This window comes from Callospermophilus lateralis, chromosome 18 (assembly GCF_048772815.1).
Source record: "Callospermophilus lateralis isolate mCalLat2 chromosome 18, mCalLat2.hap1, whole genome shotgun sequence".
Lineage (NCBI taxonomy): Eukaryota > Metazoa > Chordata > Mammalia > Rodentia > Sciuridae > Callospermophilus > Callospermophilus lateralis.
In genome coordinates this window covers 2104231-2125910 of record NC_135322.1, presented here as the reverse complement: position 1 = coordinate 2125910, position 21680 = coordinate 2104231, and the positions used below count along the sequence as shown (strand labels likewise).

The 21680-nt window shown below is 56.3% G+C and overlaps 1 protein-coding gene across 1 annotated transcript; it reads right to left on the bottom strand.

The window, feature by feature from the left end:
- Positions 1–13106: 13106 nt before the first annotated feature.
- On the bottom strand, positions 13107–16347 carry Znf579 (zinc finger protein 579). The gene is made up of 2 exons (XM_076838356.2): positions 16252–16347; positions 13107–15161 (listed from the first exon to the last, which is right to left on the bottom strand). The coding sequence occupies exon 2, from the start codon at positions 15157–15159 to the stop codon at positions 13495–13497; it is 1665 nt and encodes a 554-aa protein (XP_076694471.2). The 5' UTR covers positions 15160–15161; positions 16252–16347; the 3' UTR covers positions 13107–13494.
- Positions 16348–21680: the final 5333 nt, after the last annotated feature.

The following is a 21680-nucleotide window of genomic DNA, read 5'->3' as shown; positions in this document are numbered from 1 at the left end:
AATAAAGGGGGGAAGGAACCCTAAAAGCTCACACTGCCTTTGCAGGGTGGTATGGAGCTTCACACGACGGGAGCCCGGTGCTGGCCTGGGTCACGCTCTCAGCTCATCCTGCGAGCAGGTGTCCTTGGGGTCTGGTTGTGCTGCGATTCCCACATTTTTGCACTTTTTGCTGGTGACTGGGGTTGCCAGGCCCACATGTGTAGGCTGAGAGGCGTCCACTCTGGCTCCAGGGCCCAGGCAGCCCCGTGTCAGGTCAGCCTCCTTCAGGCACCAGCTGCAGTGCTGTGGCTGTGAACTCGGGGGCTCCACAACGTGTTTAAAAGGTGTCTTTAGACAGAAGTGCATGCTGGAGCAAGGTTCTGTGTCCATCATCGATGGGTACACAACTCTTTCCAGTAGTGGTCCTCCGAATCTTCCTCTTGATTGGTGATTTTCTTTCCTCGTTAACCTCCTGACCCTCTCTCCCCGCTTGACTCAGAGTTGCCAGTGGGGTGTTGTCTGCAAGTTCACAGACAGCTCTGAGCAAAGAGAATCCTCGCACCCGGTGGAAGTCAACATCATTGAGATTATTTTCACCCAATTTATTTGGGACTGAAGCCCCCACTGCAATCCACCAAGGAACCCTCTGGAAGTCTGGAGACCACTGGCCAAGAATAGGGGCGTCTCCATCCCCAGTGGCCGCTCTGCAGACCTCGTCCCTGCCACGTGGCCCACTGCTGCAGCCTCTTCCCACCTCCAGTCTCACCCCCCACCCAAGGCAGCTTTCCAATGCTCCCTCAGACCCATCCCTCCCTCTGGCAGTAACCTCCACGCAGCCCTCTGCCCTAGGGATGCAGTCCAACCTCCCCAGCACCAGAGCCCTCTGGAGCCGGCACCTGCCCCTTATCTCCTGCTGCGCCCATCTCACCCCCACCCCTGAGTCCTAAGAAGGACTCAGAGTGCGCGGGGCAAGCTGGCTTCTCTCCCTGGTCTCAGGAAGCGAGTATGCAGTGAGGAGAGCGGCGGAGGCCAAGCGCAGTGGCTTCGTAATGGCTTCGTAAATCCTATGCGATTAGCAATGATTCTAGCTTGTATTTACTGAACTCTGCATCTTACCAGCCCCTGTGCTAAGCCTCGCAGCGGCCCTGGGGAGATAGGCACTATTCTTAGCTGTGTTTGATAGTTGAGGAAAGAGCGACTCACAGAGATTAAGTCCCCTGCCCGAGTCCTGCTGCGGGTCAAGTGGAGCAGCCTGCGTTTCACACCCTGGCCTCTGGCTGCCGGGAGCTAGGCAGCTAGGGGCACGAGTAGGTCAAGGTTGTAGAGTCCTCTGGTGGCCTTCAGCTCCCCACACACTTCCTGGGGCCTTGCGCTTGCTGAGCCCCGAGCAGCGGCTGGCAGCAGACGGTCTGTCACCTCCCGGTGCGTGTAGGGGCTCTGCAGGCAGTTAGGAAACAGGTGCTCCTGTTGTAGTTGTGGGGCAGAGGGAGCCCAGGAGTGCCTCCCACCCAGTCCCGATGGGACCCAGGTGGGGGAGAGAGAGCCAAACGAGGACAGGAGAGGCCACCCAGTCTCCTGGGATTCCAGGTAGAGCAAGGAGAGCCATTCAGTAATGCTGAGCCCCACGCCCACTGCCGGGCAGCAAGTGGCCAGGTTCTGGAGCTGCAGCGGAGGGCAAGGCATGCCCTGCTCTCCCAGGCCCGACCGGAGGGCATGGGGCGGAGGGGGTGCTGGGGCAAGGCTGGGGATGGGTGACAGCACCCAAGACCCACTGTGGCCATGGCTGTACCCGGTGGCCATGCCACGCCCTGCCAACCTCCCGTGGGTGGATGGCATGGCGTGTGCATGACATGGCAGCAAACCACCAGCCTGGCCTGGAGGAGGCCCCAGGGAAGCTGACCTGGACACCCAGGTCCTGTGAACTTTGACCTCCTCCGCCCGTACACAACTCTTTCCAGTAGTGGTCCTCCGAATCTTCCTCTTGATTGGTGATTTTCTTTCCTCGTTAAAAAAAAATAATGGACTTCATCCCTTAGAGCAGTTTTAGGTTCACAGAAAAGGGGAGTGGATTGCACAGAGATCTCCAGAAGACCCCCTGCCCCGCTGCGGGCCCCCCTTGTAACCAACACCTCCATCTGGGCGGCCCTTCCCTGGTCTGTGAATCCGGTGACAGGTCATCTCCAGAGCCCAGGGTTCTCAGGGTTCACTCTGGCCACCCTGGTGCAGGGTGGGCTTGGACAGAGGTGTGTTGGGGGGTCGGCCCTTACAGTTCAGGGTGGTTTCCACACCCTCTGCCCTCTGCCTCCCTGCCCCAACCCTTGGCACCCCTGATGGCCACAGGCTCTGTGGTTCTTTCTTCTCCAGAGCTCAAGTGGGGGGTCAGGCAGGCTCCCCGCTGCCCGGCTTCTTTCTTTTCTTTTTTTTTTTTTTTTTTTTAAGAGAGAGTGAGAGAGGGAGAGAGAGAGAGAGAGAGAGAGGGAGAGAGAGAGAGAGAGAGAGAGAGAATTTTAATATTTATTTTTTAGTTATCGGCGGACACAACATCGTTGTCTGTATGTGGTACTGAGGATCAAACCCGGGCCACACGCATGCCAGGCCAGCGCACTACTGCTTGAGCCACATCCCCAGCCCCTGCCCGGCTTCTTTCACTTGACCACATGCATTTAAAGTTCCCCTATGTCCCAAGTCCCAAGTTCAAGGCCAGACTCAGCAACTTAGCCAGACCCTGTCTCAAAATAAAAAGGGCTGGGGATGTGGCTCAGCGGTAAAACACCCCTGGGCTCAATCCGCTGCACTGTGAATATGAACATCAACAAACAGGATCAAACTGTGCACAAATACAAGCTCCGTGCTCACACAGCCGACGGCAGGGCAGTCACTTGGGCTGTTCCGCACGTCTATTTGTCAGGACCGTCCTACCCAGCAGGGACATGTGCTGCAGGAGCTGGAGACGCGAATGGCCAGCACCGAGAATCGGAGGGCTCCCGGCCCCGCGAGCGTATTCTCAGAATGAACGTGTGAGCGGGCAGGTAGCGCACGCCTGTAATCCCTGCGGCGTGGGAGGCTGAGGCAGGAGGATTTCAAAGGCAGCCTCAGCAAGGGCCAGGCGCTGAGCAACTCAGTGAGCCTCTGTCTCTAAATAAAATACAAAATAGGGCGGGGGATGTGGCTCAGTGGCCCAGTGCCCCTGGGTTCAATCCAGGAGTAGGGGGGCCAACTGCAGAAATGACGCTCTCTGAATCAGCTTCCCCGGGCAGCGCTGTGCTTGTTAAAGGATGAGTGACGGAAGCCGCAAGGACGGAGCCTGTGAGTGTCCCTGCACATCCACCTCCCCTGCAGGCGCTGGGGACGCTGCGGGGCCACTGGAGGGAGTGTGGTCCTCCTGACGGCCTGCGACAGAGGACGCCCCTCGGGGGGAAGAGCTCCAGGAGCTCCCCACGAGTCTCGGGGTGAAAGGAGGACCCCTTCCCAGGCGTTCAGGGCAGCAGGGGCAGTCTGTCATGCTGCCCTCCCTGTGCCTGTCTCCCCTCTCTCCAGGTGGCCCTACTGCAGGGTCATCGGCTGGAAGCTCCTGCAGCGGGTGGAGAGGCAGGAGTGGCCGAAGGTCAGGGAGGGTGTCCATCCACTCCCGGCCAGACTGCAGCTTGCAGGGGACAAGGACCAAGCACTGCAGTGGCCGAGACTTCACTGTGGGTGGCATGAAGACTGGGCCCAGGGTGGAGGTGGCAGAGGGCTGTCCACAGATGCACCATTATGGAACAAGTTGGCCGCCACGGTCGAGTAGTGGCTGGAGTGAGATTTCACATCCTAGCCAAAGCAGCCAGCAGCGCCACCCTGTGCCTCGGTTTCCCCATCTGTGAAAAAGGGATGCTTGCACATGTGTCACCGGCCGACAGGGAAACTCGGTGTTAATAGATGCCTATCTGTTTCTAACTCTGGAGAGCAGTCCTCAGGGACTCCGAGCAGCACCCACACCAGCTCCATAGCAAACCCCGCGATCCCAGCTTCTCAGGAGCCTGAGGCAGGAGGGTCTCAAATTCAAGGCACCTCTGGGCAACTTGGCCAGACCCTGACTCAAAAGTAAAAGTAAAAAAGGGCTCAGGTGCAGAACACTCCTGGGCTCAGACCCCATGCACCCCCCTTTCTCAGTTCCTCTGTTTCAAGGACCCACAAACCTGCCATCAAGGGGTCACTGGGCTGAGGTCTCAGCTGAAGGCTGGTGAGAGGATCTGCACCCAGCTCACCCAGTGCTCGTGGCTGGACTTAGTGTCCCCTGGGCTATTGGACTGTTGGCTAGTTCTGCCTGCAGCTCTTCCAGGTGGGCTCCCCAAGGCGCAGCTGTTGGTCCTCAGAGAGGAGAGTGGAGAGAGATGGCCAGCCAGACAGGAGCCGTCTCCCTGGCCCACTCTCGACAAGGACACCCTTGCTCTCCCTGATCTTTTTATTAGAAGGCGTGAACCTGGGCCCTTCAAGGGGTGGGGATTCACCGGGAGGGTGCCCCAGGAGGCAGGGGCTAGCTCGGGCTGTGGTCACTGTTCCTGTTGGGACAGGCACCCATGTTAACAGGCAGGAGCCCCCAGACCCTCTCTGCTACTCCCTCCCTTTGTGACCTTGAACAAGTCTCCAGACCTTTCTGAACCTCCGATTCCTCCTCTGGAACACGGGAACCGTCCTGATGTGTGCACTGAGGATGTGGTGCTGGGACCGGGAATGAGCCCCGAGGGGCTGGAGTTCCAAGGGGGTGGTGGTAGACCACCCCTGAGTCAACTGTACTCATGACAAATGGGAAGAAAATGGCGAAGAAAGTGGTTTCAGACAGACGGGGAAAGAGGCTATATAATTAATTCAGGTGAACTAGCAGTGTTTTTCCTGAGCACCTACTGCGCGCCAGACATGGAGGCCAGCTGAGGTCTGCACCTGCACACTGCACATGCAGCCGGAGGTAAGACACACTGAAGTCCAATCCTCAGCACCTCAAATTGCGGCCCACGGTCCAGTCGTGCTGGAGTGGAGGGGCTCCCAATCGCCTGTGGCAGGTGCCCTCAAGGAAGGCCACATGGAGTCAGAGGTACAACGTGGGTAGAGCGCCAAGGGGTGCCAAGGCCTGGGGCAAGGCCGGGAGGACCCTGGACCTCCCCATCCTCCAGGACCGGGAGATAGTTTATTCATGTTATTTTAAGCCCCTGGTTTATGGGACCAGGTCACAACAGCCCTAGGAAACAAACACAGGTGCAGAGACTCCGGCAATCAAGAAGAATCCCCTCCCGGTCCACATGTGGGCCCGCTTAGTGCCCTGTCTCCAAAGTGCAGCTTGGAGAGGGAGGCTGCAGTGCAGCCCCTCCCAGGCCTGTCCACCTGGCATCCAGGAGGGTAAGTCATGTGGGTCTCACCAGCCCTGACCGGGGCTCAGGGTGCAGTGAGAGGGCTCTGTGTGTGCGGTCTTTGGGGGTGGGGAGTGGGAGGTAGAGACAGCCGTGCTGCCTGGCCTCAGTGGCCTTCGCCAGGAGAGACATAGTGGGCTTGCGTTCACTTTCTGTGCGGCAACCTCAAATGGCACCCGTGGGTGAGCCTGCAGTTTCGTCGGCCAGGTGTCCAGAGGCCTGGCGGGGCCTGGCGGGGCTCTCTGCTCCAGGCCTCACAAGTCTGGAATCGAGGTGCAGCTGGGCGGGGCTGTGACTCAGTTCACCAGGGGGCACAGAGGTTTCAGGTTCCTGCGTCCTGGTTCCTGGCCGGCTGGGGCCACAACCTGCCTTTGGCTTGAGGAGGCTGCCTGTGTTCCTTGCCAATGGGAAACTTCCACCTTCAAGGCAGCAAGGAGAACCTCCCCTGAGTGGAATCCCCTCAGCTTCAGGAAGAGCCTTGTTCCTTTTAAGGGTTCCTCCGATTAGGCCAGGCCCACCGAGGGCCATCATCTGCCTACCCTGAAGTCAGCTGATTAGGAACCTTAATGCCACCTGCAACATCCCTCCACAGCTATGCCTAGGAAAGCATCAGACGGAATAACTGAGAGCAAGGATCCCGGGGTCACCTTGGATCCAGAGGGAGGTGGGGTGTAGGAGAGAGCACGGAGGGCTTCCTGCAGGGAATCTACAGGGAAAACAGAAAGGAAGGGCGGGAGTCGCTCCAGGCCAGGAGAACGGCTTGGCAAAGTCGGACAGAAGGGAGGCCCTGTGCCAGGAACCCACAGAGCCGTGGAGAACACACCAGGTAGAAACAGCGGGAGCGCCTGGCACCGCCAGTGGGCAGGACCTTAGATTAGCCGCTGGGCCGACCCGATGACCGGGTCCTGGAAGTCCAGACAGCCCCGCTCCTCCGCCCTCTCCTCCCTCTCTCTCCCCCTCTCCCTTTCTCGGTCTCTCTCTCCATCTCTCCCTGACCACCCCGTGTCCCGTGGCCTGGTGGGTTGCTGCCCGGTCCCTGGCTTCAAGTCCACGTCCACCACGCCCCCTCTCTCCTTCCGCCAAGGCCCAGCGGAGGGAGCGGCGGCGGGGGCTGGGCAGGCGGGAGGCGCCTCTGACCCGCAGCAAATATTTACGGAGCGGGGTCTGCCCGGCCCGGCGCTGGGCGTGGCGAGATAAGCGCCGGGACTGGGCGGGGCCGGGGCCGCATTCCGCAGGGAGGGCTGGCGCCTCGGGTGCTGGCGCAGCGGCGTCGCTGGGGGCCCCCCGGCAGGCTGCGGTCCCCTGGGCTGCAGGTGGAAAGTGGGGTACCCGGCTCGGCTCGCCTCCGTCCACCCGCACCCGGCCCCTCCTCCAGCCCTGGCGTCGCCCCAGCCGAGGCCACATATCCCTTCTCTGGGGACCAGCTCCTGCTTCCTGGCTCCAAGCTGTTCCGGTTAGCAGCTGGGGCGAGCCAGGTGGGACTGGACGGCCCGCCAAGCACAGACGCCCCCAGCCGGCCACGCCCCTGCGAAGGGATGGCCCAGCACAGACCCGGGAGGAGGGGGCATGCCGCCTCCCGGTGACCCCAGAGACTGAGGCAGGAGCACCTGAGGCCACCCTCTGCATCTCGCAAACCCGGCTGGGGATGTGGCTGGAGGTAGCGCACCCCGGGCTCGATTTCCCACACACACGAAAGAATGTCCTGGATAGCTCCTCCTCCAGAAGGTCAGCCGAAGCCTCCCGCGAGAGCCCCTCCAGCCGCCCAGTCAGGGGCGACAAGTCCCGTGGGCATCTCCTGGCCTGCCTGGCCGTGGTGGACTCGGTGACAAGGGCCTCTGAGACTCTTCCCCCCAAGGCTCCTCAAAACCACCCAGGCCCTCCCTGGTCAGCTGGGGACAGAGCAGGCTCAGCTTGAGGCCCTGGGTGCGATGCCCAGCCCCCAAGCCCACAGGAGATGGAGGGGCCCAGTGGGGAAGCCATGTGACTTCCTGGGTGGGATCCTGGGCCACTGAGGGACATTTGTGACATCCCCATAGAGGGTCGTTTCCTTAATAGTAATGTGCCCGCCTCTCTCTCTCTCTCTCTCTCTCTCTCTCTCTCTCTCTCTCTCTCTCATTTTCCAAGTCCTTTATTTTACTTATTTTTATGTGGTGCTGAGGATGGAACCCAGTGGCTCATGTGTGCTAGGCAAGGACGCTACCCCAGCCACAACCCCAGCCCCTCTTGGATTTTTTATTTTTATATTTACCTATTTATTTTTAGTTGTCGATGGACACATACCTTTATCTTATTTATTTATTTTTATGTGGTGCTGAGGATCACACCCAGGGCCTCACACGTGCCAGGCAGGTGCTCTCCACTGAGCCACAACCCCAGCCCCAGGTTCTTGCTCTTGACAGATACACTAGGGCAGGTAATGGCAGGTGATAATATTTGGTTGAGGCGTCAAAGGGAATCTAGAATCACTGCAAATTCTCTATAAATCTCAAAGTTTCTAAGATTTTTTTTTAAAGGTTATTAAAAAGGAAAACCAGGCTTATGAGTACCTCTGTCCAGCTCACAACCATCATTCACACAGAAGGCAGAATCTATTAAGTCAGGAGAGGAATTTGTGCTATAAATTGCATTCATAAAAATTCATTAAATGTAATTTTTCTGTATTTTTGTGGTACTAGGGATTGAAGCTAGTGGTGTTTTACCATTGAGCTGCATCCCCAGCCCTTTTTATTTTTTTACTTTGAGACAGGGTCTCACTAAGTTTCCCAGGCTGTCCTTGAACTTGCAATTCTCCTGCCTCAGCCTCCTGAATCACTGGGATTCCAGGTGTGCACCACCATGGCTGGCTGTATTTAAAATGTGCTAAGGACAAGAAGCTCAAGTATCCGATATCTTGTTATTATGTGCATGTTCAAATGTTTGGAGTGAATTGATACTTGCAAACTGCTTTGAAATGATTTCTTTTTAAAGGGATGTATAGGGAGGTGGGGGTTGGGGCTTAGTGCTTGCCTAGCACACATGAGGCACTGGGTTTGATCTTCAGCACTGCATTAAAAAATTTAAAAATGAAATAAAGGTATTGTGTCCATCTACAACAAAAGAAAAATAAATTTTTAAGGATGCATGAGAATCCTGTCACTTCTGTTCAGTTTTGGTGTGAACCTAACACTTCTCTGAAAAATAAAGTTTACTGAGTAAAAAAATATGATGGATGGATGAATAGATGGGTGGATGATGAATTGATGCATGTGTAGATGAAAGGATGGATGATGGATGGATGATAGATGCATGATGGGTAGATAGATGAATTGATGGATGGATGGATGGATGATGGTAGATAGAAGGATGGATGATGATTGGATGATGGATGGACGGATGGATGGATGATGGATGGATGATGGATACATGGAAAGGTGGATGATAGATGGATATAGATGCATGGTGGGTAGATGGATGAATGGATGATGGATGGATGGATGGATGATGGTAGATGGAAGGATGGATGATGGATGATGGAGGGATGTATGGATGATGGATGATGGATGGATGATGGGTAGATGGATGATGGATGATGGATGATGGATGGATGGATGGATGAGTGATGGATGAATGATGGATGGATGGATGATGGTAGATGGATGATGGAGGGATGTATGGATGATGGATGATGGATGGATGATGGGTAGATGGATGATGGATGATGGATGGATGGATGGATAGATGAGTGATGGATGAATGATGGATGGATGGATGATGGTAGATGGAAGGATGGATGATGATGATGGAGGGATGTATGGATAGATGGAAAGATGGATGATGGATGATGGGTAGATGGATGAATGGATGATGGATGGATGGATGGATGAGTGATGGATGAATGATGGATGGATGGATGATGGTAGATGGAAGGATGGATGATGATGATGGAGGGATGTATGGATAGATGGAAAGATGGATGATGGATGGATGATGGGTAGATGGATGGATGGATGGATGGATGATGGTAGATGGAAAGATGGATGATGGATGGATGATAGATGGATGATAGTAGATGAGTGGATGGATGATGGATAGATGAATGCATGATGGATAGGTGAATGGATGCATAGACAGATTCATTAAATAGAAAATATAATAAAATGCTAATTGTAGACTCTGGGGGTTAGTATATGAATGTTTTCTATTTTTGATTTTTATGGTCTCATAATGACATGACAAAAAGAAAAAAGAAAGTCAAATCCTTCCAGCGTCTGGGTGAACCTCTCTGATGTTCCTCACCTCACTTTGAGTGGAAGACAGTCCTTCTGAGCCCCTACCTGATCTCCTGTCCCTGCGGCCCCTGCCCCCTCCTCGCACTCTCCTTCTCCGTCCCTTCACAGTGGCCTCTGTGCCCCATGAGCAGCCAGTCTGGCTCTTCCTCCGAAGTTTGCCCCAGCTACTCCCTGGGGACACATCCTCATTTCCCATGGCTCTGTCCTCCGGCTCCTGCTTCCACGGCCTGTGATTCCTGTGCCCCTGGCCTAGATCATCTTTCCCCATTGCATCTAGCCCCTACTAAGACGCTGTACCATTTACTTGATCGCTGTCTTCTTTCCTTTTTCCCTTTTTCTATTTGCTACTGGGATTGCACCTGGGGTTGCTCCACTACTGAGCCACATTTCCAGCCACTTTTTTTTTTTTTTTTTTTTGAGGCAGAGCCTGGCTAAGATGCTGAGGCTGGCTTTGAATTTGTGATTCTCTTGCCCAGCCTCCCGATTTGCAGGGATCACAGGCGTGGCCACTGCCCACCACTGACCCTCTCCTCCCCCTAGAATGGAAGCCCCAGAGAAGGAGGTATTTGTGTTTCATTAACTGAAGGACAAGCAGCACCTAGGCTGGTGCCCAGCACACAGTAGGGGCTCAATAAAGACTTTGGGAGAGTGATGAGTGGGCAGGATGGGGATGAATCCTTGTGTAAGGGTCTGGAGCTGCAGCGTCCAGGGTCCCACTGGCCTTGCTGCTTCCTGCTTTGGCTAAGCCAGTCTCTGTTCCGGAGTTTCCTTCTCAGGAAATGGACCCTGTGGGGAACCCCCACGATCACCAGGGAGGCTGTAGATAGTACAGTCACTTTGGAGAGCAATCTGGCACTTTCTCGAAAGGTAAACTGCGGGCTTCTCATACAGCCTCGTGATTCTGCCCAAAAGAAATGAAAGTAAGCGTCCACACACAGACGTGTCTGCACATGTTTAGAGCAGTGCTCCTCCGCAGCCCAGGAGCAGAAACAGCCCCACACCCGCTGGCCGAGGAGGCTCAATGGCATGGTGTATCCGCACACAGAGCATGACTGAGCCGGAGGAAGGGATGAAGGTCTGAAATTCACATCGTGCAAGGACCTTGGAGGCGTTGTGCTGGGTCAAAGAGCAGGCGCCAAGCCACCATCTACAAATCCACTGTCTCAGATGTCCAGAGTAGGCAAAGTTGAGGGACAGTGGGTGGGGGCTGCTGGGTAGAGGTGGGGTGAGAGGGACTTCAGTGGGCCGAGAGCTGTTTGGGGGTGTCAATATGCTCTAAAACTGGATTGTGGCACTGGTTAAATTTACTAAAAATCAGTGAGTGAAACGTGAAGCGGGTGAATTCTGAGGCCTGGAAGTGACATTGCATTAAGCTGTTCAAGAGACAAAGCAGAGACATGAATGAAAGCAGGAGCCCTCCTCTGCCCTGTCCCGGGTCGTCGTGTAAATGAGCCTACTTCTGCGGCCGCGACTGCGTGCCCGGACTTCACCAGCCAATGTGCTGAGGTCTTGGGTGACAGGGCTCAGCGCACAGGCTCCGAAGGGCCCAAGCGCCACTGCTGGGACCTCTGTGTGCTCGGCCGTGGCTTTGCCACTTCCTGGTCTGTCCCAGGGTTCTGGGTCCAGGTTCCCACCTGCATGGGGGAGCTGGGCTCCTTCTTGGTCCTTTTCTCCCGAGCTACGTGGTTTGCTCTGGGCGTGTTCCTCTCTGGGAGCAGAGTTTGAGGGGAAGGTGGGCCCACCAGAGAGCAGGGGTGGGCCCTCAGGACTGGGAAGGGAGGAAATGGGGCCTGAGTGGGTTGTGTGGGAGCCGATGCGGAGGGTTTCGTGGACCTGGGTTTGAATCCCCACAGCTGTGAGGTCTGGGCAAGGGCCTTCCCTGGGCAGTCACCATCTCTGGCAAGTGGGGAGGTCGCAAATGTCCTGGGGCCCCCCTGGTCTGCATCCATCTGGAAGGGTCCTGCCAGGTGCCGGGCATTATGTCCAGCCCTCTCCACCAAGTAGCCCATTTACTGCAAGGGTCCCTTGCCGTCAGCATGACTGAAGCAGCACAGATGACATTTGCCTCAAGCCTCAACTTGTCCCTTCTGAAAGTGACCTATGATCTCTTCCCCTGACTTTGTGCTGACCACGGGGCCAGCCTCAGAAGGTAGTCACTAAACAGTGGCCTGCATTTACATATGGTGACTGGGAGCCCAGGAGGTTCCAAGGAGGGAGTGGATTTGATGTAACAAATCCCTCCATTTCCCCAGCACTGAGGGGTAGAGACAACTCTCGAGGACCTGGTTCTCTAGGGAAGAACCAGCCTCCTTTGGTTACCCTGATTTATTTGTGCCTGATTATCACCACTGTCCTGAGCTGAACTGTCAGGCCCACAGAGACAGGCACCCAGGTGGTCTCACCCAACACTGAATGCTAATGCCAACCACTGGCTCCAACACAGTGGTGATCAACAGACCCTGCTCTGAGGCTTAGCCAAGATGGGCAACAGGCCAGCTGTCCCAGGGCTCACCAGGGAAACCAGCTTCCCTGCAGAACCTCAGTTAGTCCCCCTGGACAGCGGGGACAGTCTGGCCTTTTCTTGCAGGTAGGAAGACACCTAAAGTAGTGATGCTGCTATCAATTGCACGAGACAGCCATGGAAGGGGGAGGGGCAGGATGCCAGCAGAAGGCTGACTGGCAGGTACCCTCCCCTCCACTCCAGGGTCTAACACCTGAGTCAACTCTAAACATCCCACCCACCCCTGAGAGTATTTTCTTCAACATGTCAAACCTGCCCACCTCACAGCCTAGCCCTGGCTGTCCCTCCACGCCCGGCTATTTCCAGATAGTGCCTTCTCACATCTGGTTCCTTCCATCTTAATTCAGGCCAACCACCACCTCCCCAGAGAGGCCCCACCTTCCATTGCCCTCCACAGTGACCTTCAGCGGACCTCATCAATACCGACACCATGGTACATACAGGTTACCTAGAACAGTGCTGTCCGCTACAACTTTTCACAATGATGGGATATTCTAGATCTGTGCTGTACAATATGGCAGCCACCAGCTATATTTGGTGAGGAGCTGAACTTTTATTTCATTTGAATTAAACTTACTTATTCTAAATTTAACCAAAATAGTACCCATTACTAGATACCCTATTGGACAGCAAAGGTCTAGAACACTCCAGCACCACAAAAAAGTCTAGTGGGCAGAGCAGCGCTGGGACTCCAGCTCTTCAAAGGGGACTTAGCTCCTTCCTCCTCAGTTCCTGCAGGGCTCAGCATGGGTCTGGCACAGAGGAAGTGTAGGGCAAACTTGGCTGCAAGAGGAGTGCAAGGACCCACAGGGCTACCATATTGGTGGTCCATGGTGCTGCACCCCTGCTTCTTCTCAGGCCAAGGTGCTTGGTGCAGGGTCTCCCCTACTCAGAACCCAAGCACACTCCACCCCCACCTCCACACACAGCCTCACTCCTGGGTTTCACGAACTCACATTTATTCACAGACAGAGGAACAGGGACAGACCTTTGATCACTGGAAACCCCCAGGGTCTGGCAGTTCCAAAGAGGTGATGGTGTCCAGTGTATGTCACAGGGAACAGGCAGGCTGGGGCAAACCCACCAGTCTGAGTCCCTCTGGCCAAATGTCCTCCGCCTCCTTTTCCAAGTCGTTCTGCCTTAAGACACGGGTCGGGGCGAGCGGTTCCTAACCGGCATCAGGGGTCTAGGGATGGGCAAAGGGGACGGTGGGTGGCCCAGGGCCTCCTCTCCTTAGTGTCAAGGGCTTGGGGCAGGGTAGACAGGAGGTGCCTCTCCTTCAACTTCCCTCCTCCATACTGCGAACCGAGAGCTCAAACGGAGGGGCGGAGGGTGGGTACGAGGGTCAGGAGGCCAGGCCCCCCAGGCCGCGCAGATGCGCTTTGCTGTCTACCTCTTCTTCCTCCATCTCAAAGGCCGAGTGGTCTTGGCTGTCGAAACAGGAGGCGCTGAGGAAGACGGGGGGAGCGGGAGGGGACCGGGGTGGGGTCCCGGGGGAGGGTGGCTCTTCCTTGATGTGTGAAAGGGGCAGAGGGAGCCCTTCGGCATCCTGCTCAGGTGGCTGGGGCGAAGGCGCGGCCTGGGCCTGGAGCGCCTGCAGCGCTGCCGCCCTCTCCAGCTCTGCGCGGTGGCAGCGCTGGTGGCGAAGGAGGCTGTAGGCTCGCGAGAAGCGCCGTGGACAGCGCGGGCACGGGTGTGGGGCCGGGCCGCCAGCGTGGACCTGCGCGTGGCGGGCCAGGTCTGCCAGCCGCTTGAACTCCCGCTGGCAACGCACGCACTGGAAGGGGCGCGCCCCCGAGTGGGTCACACCGTGCTGCCGCAGGTGTGCCCGGCGACGGAAACCTTTGCCGCACTCGGGACACCAGAAGCGGGGCTCCCCCGCTGGGGGCCGGGCTGGGGCGGTGTCCCCTCCGTTCTGCCCGCCTTCTCCCCCTTCGGGGGCACCCCCGCACTCGGCCCCTTCGCCCCCCTCAGGCCCTTTCCCTGAGTTCCGTCCACCTGAGGCCTTGTCGTCCTTCTTGCCCGCCCCGGGCAGCGGGGCCAGCAGGCTGAGCGCTCCGTGGACGCGGCGGTGCTGGCGGAGGTAGGAGGCCAGGCGGAAGGCTAGGCCGCAGTCTGGGCACACAAAAGGGCGGTCCGTGGAGTGGACCAGCCGGTGGCGCGACAGGGACCAGGGCCTGGCGAAGGCCTTGAGGCAGATGGAGCACTGGTGTCGCTTGGGGCGTGGTGGGGGCCCCCCTTCACCCTCCTGTTCGCCCTCGGGGCGCAGACACGGGTGCGCTTTGAGCTCGCCCTTGGTGGCAAAGGCTTCGCGGCAGCGGAGGCATAGCAGCGTCCAGTCGGCCTGGAGCAGGACCTGCTTCTCCTCCTGCCGCCCAGCCGCCAGCGCCAACTCGGCTCTCAGCTCGGCTGCCCCAGCCTCGGCCTCCTCCGCCTCCGCCTCCCGGGGCTCGACGCTCGCGGGGGCCGCCAGTGGGGCTGGATCCGCAGCAGGCCACGACTCCGGCCACGCTGTCTCCTCCTCCGCGGCCCCGGCCACTGCAGTGGCTGGCTGCTCTGCGCCCTCCTCCTGAGGGCTCCAGCTGGACTCGGCCGCCTCCTTGGCTGCCCTCTCGATGGCCAGCTCGACCTCGCCGCCCGCGTGCTCCTGAGCCAGGTGGCGCCTGAGCTGGGCGGGCTCCGGGAAGGTGCGAGGGCAGGCCGCGCAGCGCAGCGGGGGCTGGGGCCCGTGGCCTCGCAGGTGGCGGGAGAGATGGGCAGGCCGGCGGAAGGCCTTCGGGCACAGGGGACAGGCGTGGGGACGCAGGCCTGAGTGGCTCAGCCGGTGCCGGGAGAGGTAGTAAGGGAAGCGGAAGAGGCGGCCACATGTGGGGCAGGGCAGGGGCGCCCGAGGGGCTCCAGCGCCTCCCCTGCCGCGACCGCGACCACGGCCCCGGCCCCGGCCTCGGCCCCGGCCCCGGCCACGGTGTGGTGGGCTGCCCTGGGCAGGTGGAGGGGGCTGCGGATCCATGTCTGTGGGGAAAAAGGGGAGAGGCGGGCAGAGGTGAAGGGAGGTCTGTGGGGTGTGGCAGAGAGGGGCAGCCACAGAGACAGGCAAAGGCAGGACAGCGGTCAGCGCTCACCCAGGGAGAGGGGAGGGACGGAGGAGGAAGGCAGGAAGGTGGGCCGCGGTGAGAGATGGGCAGACAGACCCAGATCAGAAGCAGAGATGGGACAGAGACAGGAAAATCAGAAACAAGAGGAGCAAAGAAGCACAAATGGACAGAGCCTCAGGAGAAGGAAAGGGAAAGGGAAAGGGAGAGGTTTAGAGACCCAGGGGCAGAAAGTGCAAGCAGACCAGGCCCGTGGGAGGGTGACAGGAGACAGGAGAGGGGGACAGAGAGTCAGCCAGCTGCTTTTGCTCAAGGGCCCTATGGAGGGATTTTTGGGAGAGGCCAGAAACTAGCCCCCAAGGGGCCAAAATGGAAGGGGTGGAATTTCAAGTCTTGAGGCCCAGGAAATGGAGTGTCTGCACCCAGAGGCAGGGGCTTGCAGACGCCAGGGGATTGGAGAGCTCAGACTCCCAGTCTGAGGGCAGAGGGCTGGGGCTGGACCCCTGAATCTGAGGGAGGAGGCTGGGCCTGGACCCCTGGGTCTGAGGGCAGGGGCTGGAGTCTGGACCCCTGGGTCTGAAGCTGAGGTCTGGACTTCTGGGTCTGGGGGAGGAAGGAGCTGGGGTCTGGACTTCTGGGCGTGGACTGGATGGGATGGGTGGTCTAACCGCCTGGTAGGTAGGACACAGAGTTCCTGGGTCCAGGTGGAGGAGGGGGTTGGGGGAGGGGGTCGGGCTCCAGAGCAAGGGGAGGAGGGGTCTGGGAGCCTGGATGCTGGAGATCCCCAGGGAGGAGGAGGCTGAGGGCCCGACCCTGGACCGGTCGACGGGTCCAGGGGGCGGAGGCTGCCGCGACACGGGCCCTAGGTCCCGGAGGGGGCGATCCGCTCAAGGCCCAGCCTGCGGCTCCCCGCCAGCATGATCTGCAGAATTGGGCGGCGGGTGGCGGCCTCGCGGGTTTCTCAGCCCGGGGCCTGGGGCTGGCTCTGGCTGCTGGGCGCCGGGTCTTACCTCCGCCTCCTTCGCTCCTTTCTTCCTTCCCCGCGGCCGGCCGAACGCGGACGGTGGTGGCGGGGAGGGAGGGGGCCGAGCGTGGTGGGGGGTGGAGGAGGAGGCTGGGCTCGGTGTCACCGCCTAAGCCTTCCCCCCGGAAACTCGGCCTTTGGTCGGAGCCTGGAAGAGGAAAGACTGTCTGGGAAGCCGGAAGCGGAGGACCGGGGACCCGGGAGCCGGGAGGCAGGGCGGCTGCGTCTCCTGGGTCCTGTGCCGGGGAGACGGCCGCTAGGAGACGGAGGCGGCTTCGGGCCTGGGAGGCTGAATGCAGCCATCCCCCACTCCCCAGCAGATGCACGTATTCATTCATTCTTTCAACAAGTACTCATTTATCAAGCCCTGTCTGTGCCAGGCACTGTGTTGGGCCAGAGGGCAGGTGGGGGAGGGTGTTGAATGCAGCGACAGTCTTCAGAAAGTACTGGCATGCTGGATTTGAACCTGGCTCCAGCCTTCCTTTGGCAGTCTGGGCAAGCGAATCTATTCTCCAAGCCTCGGTTTCCTTCTCTGTGATAAGCCCTTGCATATATTCATTTCATCGCAAGTGGCCAGTATTTACTGAGCACCTACTATGGGCTAGCTCTGTCCTTGGTACTGGAAGGACAGTGGCCAAAACAGAGGCCACTGCACCCTGTCCCAGGAGATGACCATCCACTGGCGACAAACCAGCCAGTGGGGGTGCGGGACTGCTCTGATGCAGGAAGTTGGATGCTATAGGAATGCAGGAAGAGAGGGGCTCTGGGCTGAGCTCACACTGGGAGTTGGGGTGATCCATGAAGTCTTCTAGGAGGCGAGTGCTTCGGTGGAAACCTGCAGGATGGAACAGCATGACCACATCCCAGAAACCTCACGTTCTGCAGAAAAGGCATGTTGAGGTGTATACCTGTGCTTGACTGTTTCTTGTAGGTTCCATTCATGCCAAACATTGTTGGCAAGTGAGTGGGCAAACAGTTCCTTTTATACTTAGCCGGGGATGAGCTATGTACAAGCACAAGCCAGCAATTCCAGGAATTTCTCCTTAAGAGAGATCAGAAACATGCAAAATTATGTCTGTACCAGGTTACTTGCTAGTGTGGCACATCTCTGAAAATGGCTCAAAACAATCTAGATGCCCATCCAGGAGGTGTGAGTGACAAATCCATGACTGACTGATCTAGCCAGTGGGGTCCTAGCCTTCATAAACAGACTGAAGATGCCCACTGTGTAAAGATGTGGAAAGTATCCAAGCAGTGACGGGGGCGGCGGGCGGGGAGGGTGAAGAACAGCCTGGCCTGCTCTGTGCGCTCTGGCTGTGCTGAAGAACTGGAGGGCCAGAGAAGAAACTGGCAACAAAGTCCTGTTCCCAGGACTGAAACTTAACCACACTTCATCCTTTTGTAATTTCCGAGTTTGAAATCTTCGGAATGTGTTCTATATTAAAAAAAAAAAAAAAAAAAAAAAAAAGTAAAGGGGAAATAAATTAAGTGGGGATACTGACAATAAAATGAAAATTATAAAGCTTATTTATATTTTTTGGTCCTGGGGATTGAACTCAGGGGGCACTTTACCACAGTCCTTTTCATTTATTTTGAGACAAGGACTTGCTAAGTTGCCCAGACTGGCCTCAGACTTGGAATCTTCCTGCCTCAGCCTCCTGAGTCTCAGGGATTACAGGCATGTGCCAGTCTGTCTGGCTTAATGAAAATAGCTGACTCTTCTAAGTGCTTTAAAAATATGAGTCAGGGCTGGGGTTGTGGCTCAGTGGTAGAGTGTTTGCCTAGCATGTTGGGGGGCACTGGGTTCGAGTCTCAGCACCACATATAAATAAAGAAAATAAAGATCCATCAACAACTAAAAAAAAAATTTAAATGAGCCCATATTTCTCCTTATCTTTTGAAATAGATAACATTATTTTCCCCTTTTACAGAAGATGAAAATGAGACACTAGTTTCAAAGCTAGTGAGTCTCACTAAGGTTTTTGACTTCACAAAGTGGAGAAATGGTAGTGGATCAGAAGCACGATTTTTAAAAAATCTGGGCAGTAATACTATATTTTAAAGATTATATACATAAGGAGTAAAAATCTACGAACATCTATGGAAAATATAACCAATTGGTGGTGGGGGTTCCATTTGAGAAGGAAGAGACAATCAGATGTATCTCTAATATTTCAAAGCTGGTAGTGTATGGGTGTGTGTATGTGTTCTAACTTTTTATTTGGTAAAATACATAGAACATAAAACTGACAATTTTAACTCTTTCAAAGTGTATGATTTTAGTGGTCATAGTAGCAAGTATATTCACAATATGGCACAACCATCCATGCTGTCCAGGCCCAGGACTTTTCCATCTGCCCATCGTCTAAGCAGTCATTCCTGGTTCCCGGCTCCCGGCTCTGGATTCGCCTACTGTGTGTGTTTAATATAAATGACATTATAAAACCTGTGGTCTTTTGCTACAGCTGCTTCCACACTTAGCCTCTTTTTTTTTTTTTAAAGTTGTAGATGGACACAATACCTTTATTTTTTATTATTTATTTTTAATGTGGTGCTGGGTATTGAACCCAGTGCCTCATGCATGCTAGGCAAGCACTCTACCACTGAGCCACAACTGCGGCCCCTAGCCTCATGTTTTCCAGAAACACCCATGTTGTAGGTGAATAGGCGAATCATTCCTTTTTGTGGCTGAATAATATTCCATTACATGAATAAACTATATTTTATTTATCTATTGGTGAACGTTTGGCCGCTTCCATCTTTTGCCATGGGGAATAGTGCTGTTGTAAATATCATTGTGAACATTTTTGTTGGACAGCTAGCTGTTCTGAATTCCCTGGGGTATGTACGTATGTCATTTTGTCATCCGTTGCAAAGGCCAGAATTCTTTCTTTAAAAAATAAGAATTCAGGAATGGGCATGATAGAAAAGAAACTGAAGCAGAAGACGGTAAGGGGGCTGTGGCTTGAGGGGATTTGATGGCTTGGTTTGGGCAGCAAAGGCGGCTTGGAGGCCAGCGCCCTGCGCCGGGAAGTGCGGGGCCTCCTGGTGCAGGCTGCGCTTGGAGTGCACTGAGAAGCACTGAAAAGTTTTAAGGAGAGACACATGATCTGATTAGTGCGTTGGAGAAATCCCTGCGGGACCGGTGGAGGCCAGGCCGGATGCCTGGGAGACTGGGCGGGCGGGGAGGAGGCGCGGGCGCAGGTGCGCTGGGCCCGCGGGAGGCGGCCCCGGGCAGGGGCGGGGCCTCGCGCCCAGGGACAGGCGGGGCTGCCGGTCCGTGGCTACAGCCGCCTGGGTGGCTCTTCCGCTTCACGTCGTCGCCGGTGTCCAGTCCCCTGCCTCCAAGGCCGCCCAGGTGGCTTCTCTGCTGAATGCTCTTCTGTGGCTCCTCACGTCCTCCGGAATAAACCCAGGCCTTCCCCCGCTGACCCTAACAGGCACACGAACCCCGGGCCTCAAGGCTCTGCATGCCCCTCTCCTCCCAGAGGACGGCTCTCCTGCTTCCTCGGCCCCGCCACCACCCTCTCTTCTCTTCCTGGGCTTAGGGCATTTGCACGTGCCACTTGGTAAAGTTCCCCTGCTCCCCGCACTCCGCGCGGAGCCCAGCCTCCTGTCCTGTCCTCCCTAGCTAAAACTGCCTTCCATCTTCAGCACGGTGCCACAGGCCCACCTCGCCCTTGAACGTATCACTGCCGTGTGGCTGTGGCTTATTTTTAAACTGACACCCCACCCCCTTTCCCCTTTCTCTCTCCATAACCTTTTCCCATCCTAGGCCGAGTTATCTGTCCTTTGGTTCACAGAGGACAAGAATGGAGCCCAGACTGTGCAGTGGGCCCCTGAGGACCTAAGAAACAGCTGGCAAGGCTGCAGATGAATCGCGACTGCCCACAGGGCGCAGCTGCCGTGTGGCCTTTGAACTGCCTCTTTAAAAGCCTCTGTCCCCTGACAGAAGCACAGCCTCTGGGCCAGGAGTCCCCTGGCTCCTCCTTTGCTAGCAAAGCCATACGACTTCTTTTCCCTTTTTCTCGAAACCGCGTCCTTCTTATTGGATTGGCATGGAGACAAGGCATCAATCTGGGTATCAGTCATCCTTACTGGCCGCCCCTGGACTGCCTGTGCTCGGCCGCCCCTCCCACTAGATCAGAAACTCCACGAGGGCAAGGGATCGTCTTGCCTATTTGCCAACCACGCTACCCATAGCACCAAACACAGAGGTGGGAGGAATGTGTTGTGTCAGGGAGCGAGGAGGGGAGGGGAGCTGCCGGCCACTCTTAAATCAGCACATCTGTGAAACAGGGCCACAGTGAGCGCCTGCATTGGGGAGGCACTCAGGAAATGAAAAGAGGCCCTGGTTGCACCTGGGAAGCACCAGGATTGTGGGAGAGGTGAGGTGGGTGGGAGCCTCAGGCTTCGCCCGCTGCGATTTCCATGACAACCCTGGCATCGTTCCAGGCCCTAGACCCCTGGACAGCTGTCTCCAGGCAGGACTGGAGAGGGGGCTGTCTTGTCCCTGGGGGCGGTGCCTGTACCTAAGGTGGTGGCCCTGCTTCTCCAACAGGGACCACCGCATCCCACCGCCACACGCAGGGAGTCAGTCTGGTGGTGTAGAGAGGAGTCTGTCCAAGGTCTAGAGTCCCCTCCCCCAGGCGGGGCTGACCTTGTTCCCAAGAGGTGGAGCCTTTTCAAAACTGGTAATTGTGGATCTCAGCCAGTCTTCCTCGAGCTTCAAACTGTTCCTTGTTTCCACCCCCACATCTCCCTCCTTAACATTGTCTCCCCTTGAAAACTAAAACTTAGGGAAACTGCACAACACAAACGAATAATTGAATGAAAATTTTAAGATGATCCTCAGATGAAGAAACAGGACATCACGGTCCATCAGCAACTGTAGAAACCTTCCGACCTCCGCCTGAACTTAGCTGTCTAGCCCACTACTCTGAGTTTTATAGAGAAGAGTTTTTCTGTACCAGTTACTACCCATGATGCATCCTGAACACTGCAGCAGCTTGCCTTGGAATGCCGTGTGCATGGAGTCGGGCTTTCACACACAAGTACCTGTGTGTGCTCTTGTCCACCCTCAGTGCTGCTCAGTATTCCATGGCCTAATGCACCATCACCATTTAGCCACTGTACTCATGAGTGTGTGTGTTGGGGGGTGCTAGGGATGGAACCCAGGGCTCCAACGCACTAGGCAAGTGCTCTACCTACCACTGAGCTACCCCTAGGCCCAATCTACTGTGTTCTTTTCTTTTCTTTCTTTTCTTTTTTTCAGAGAGAGAGAGAGAGAGAGAGAGAGAGAGAGAGAGAGAGAATTTAATATTTATTTATTTTTAGTTTTCGGCAGACACAACATCTTTGTATGTGGTGCTGAGGATTGAACCCGGGCTGCACGCATGCCAGGTGAGCGCGCTA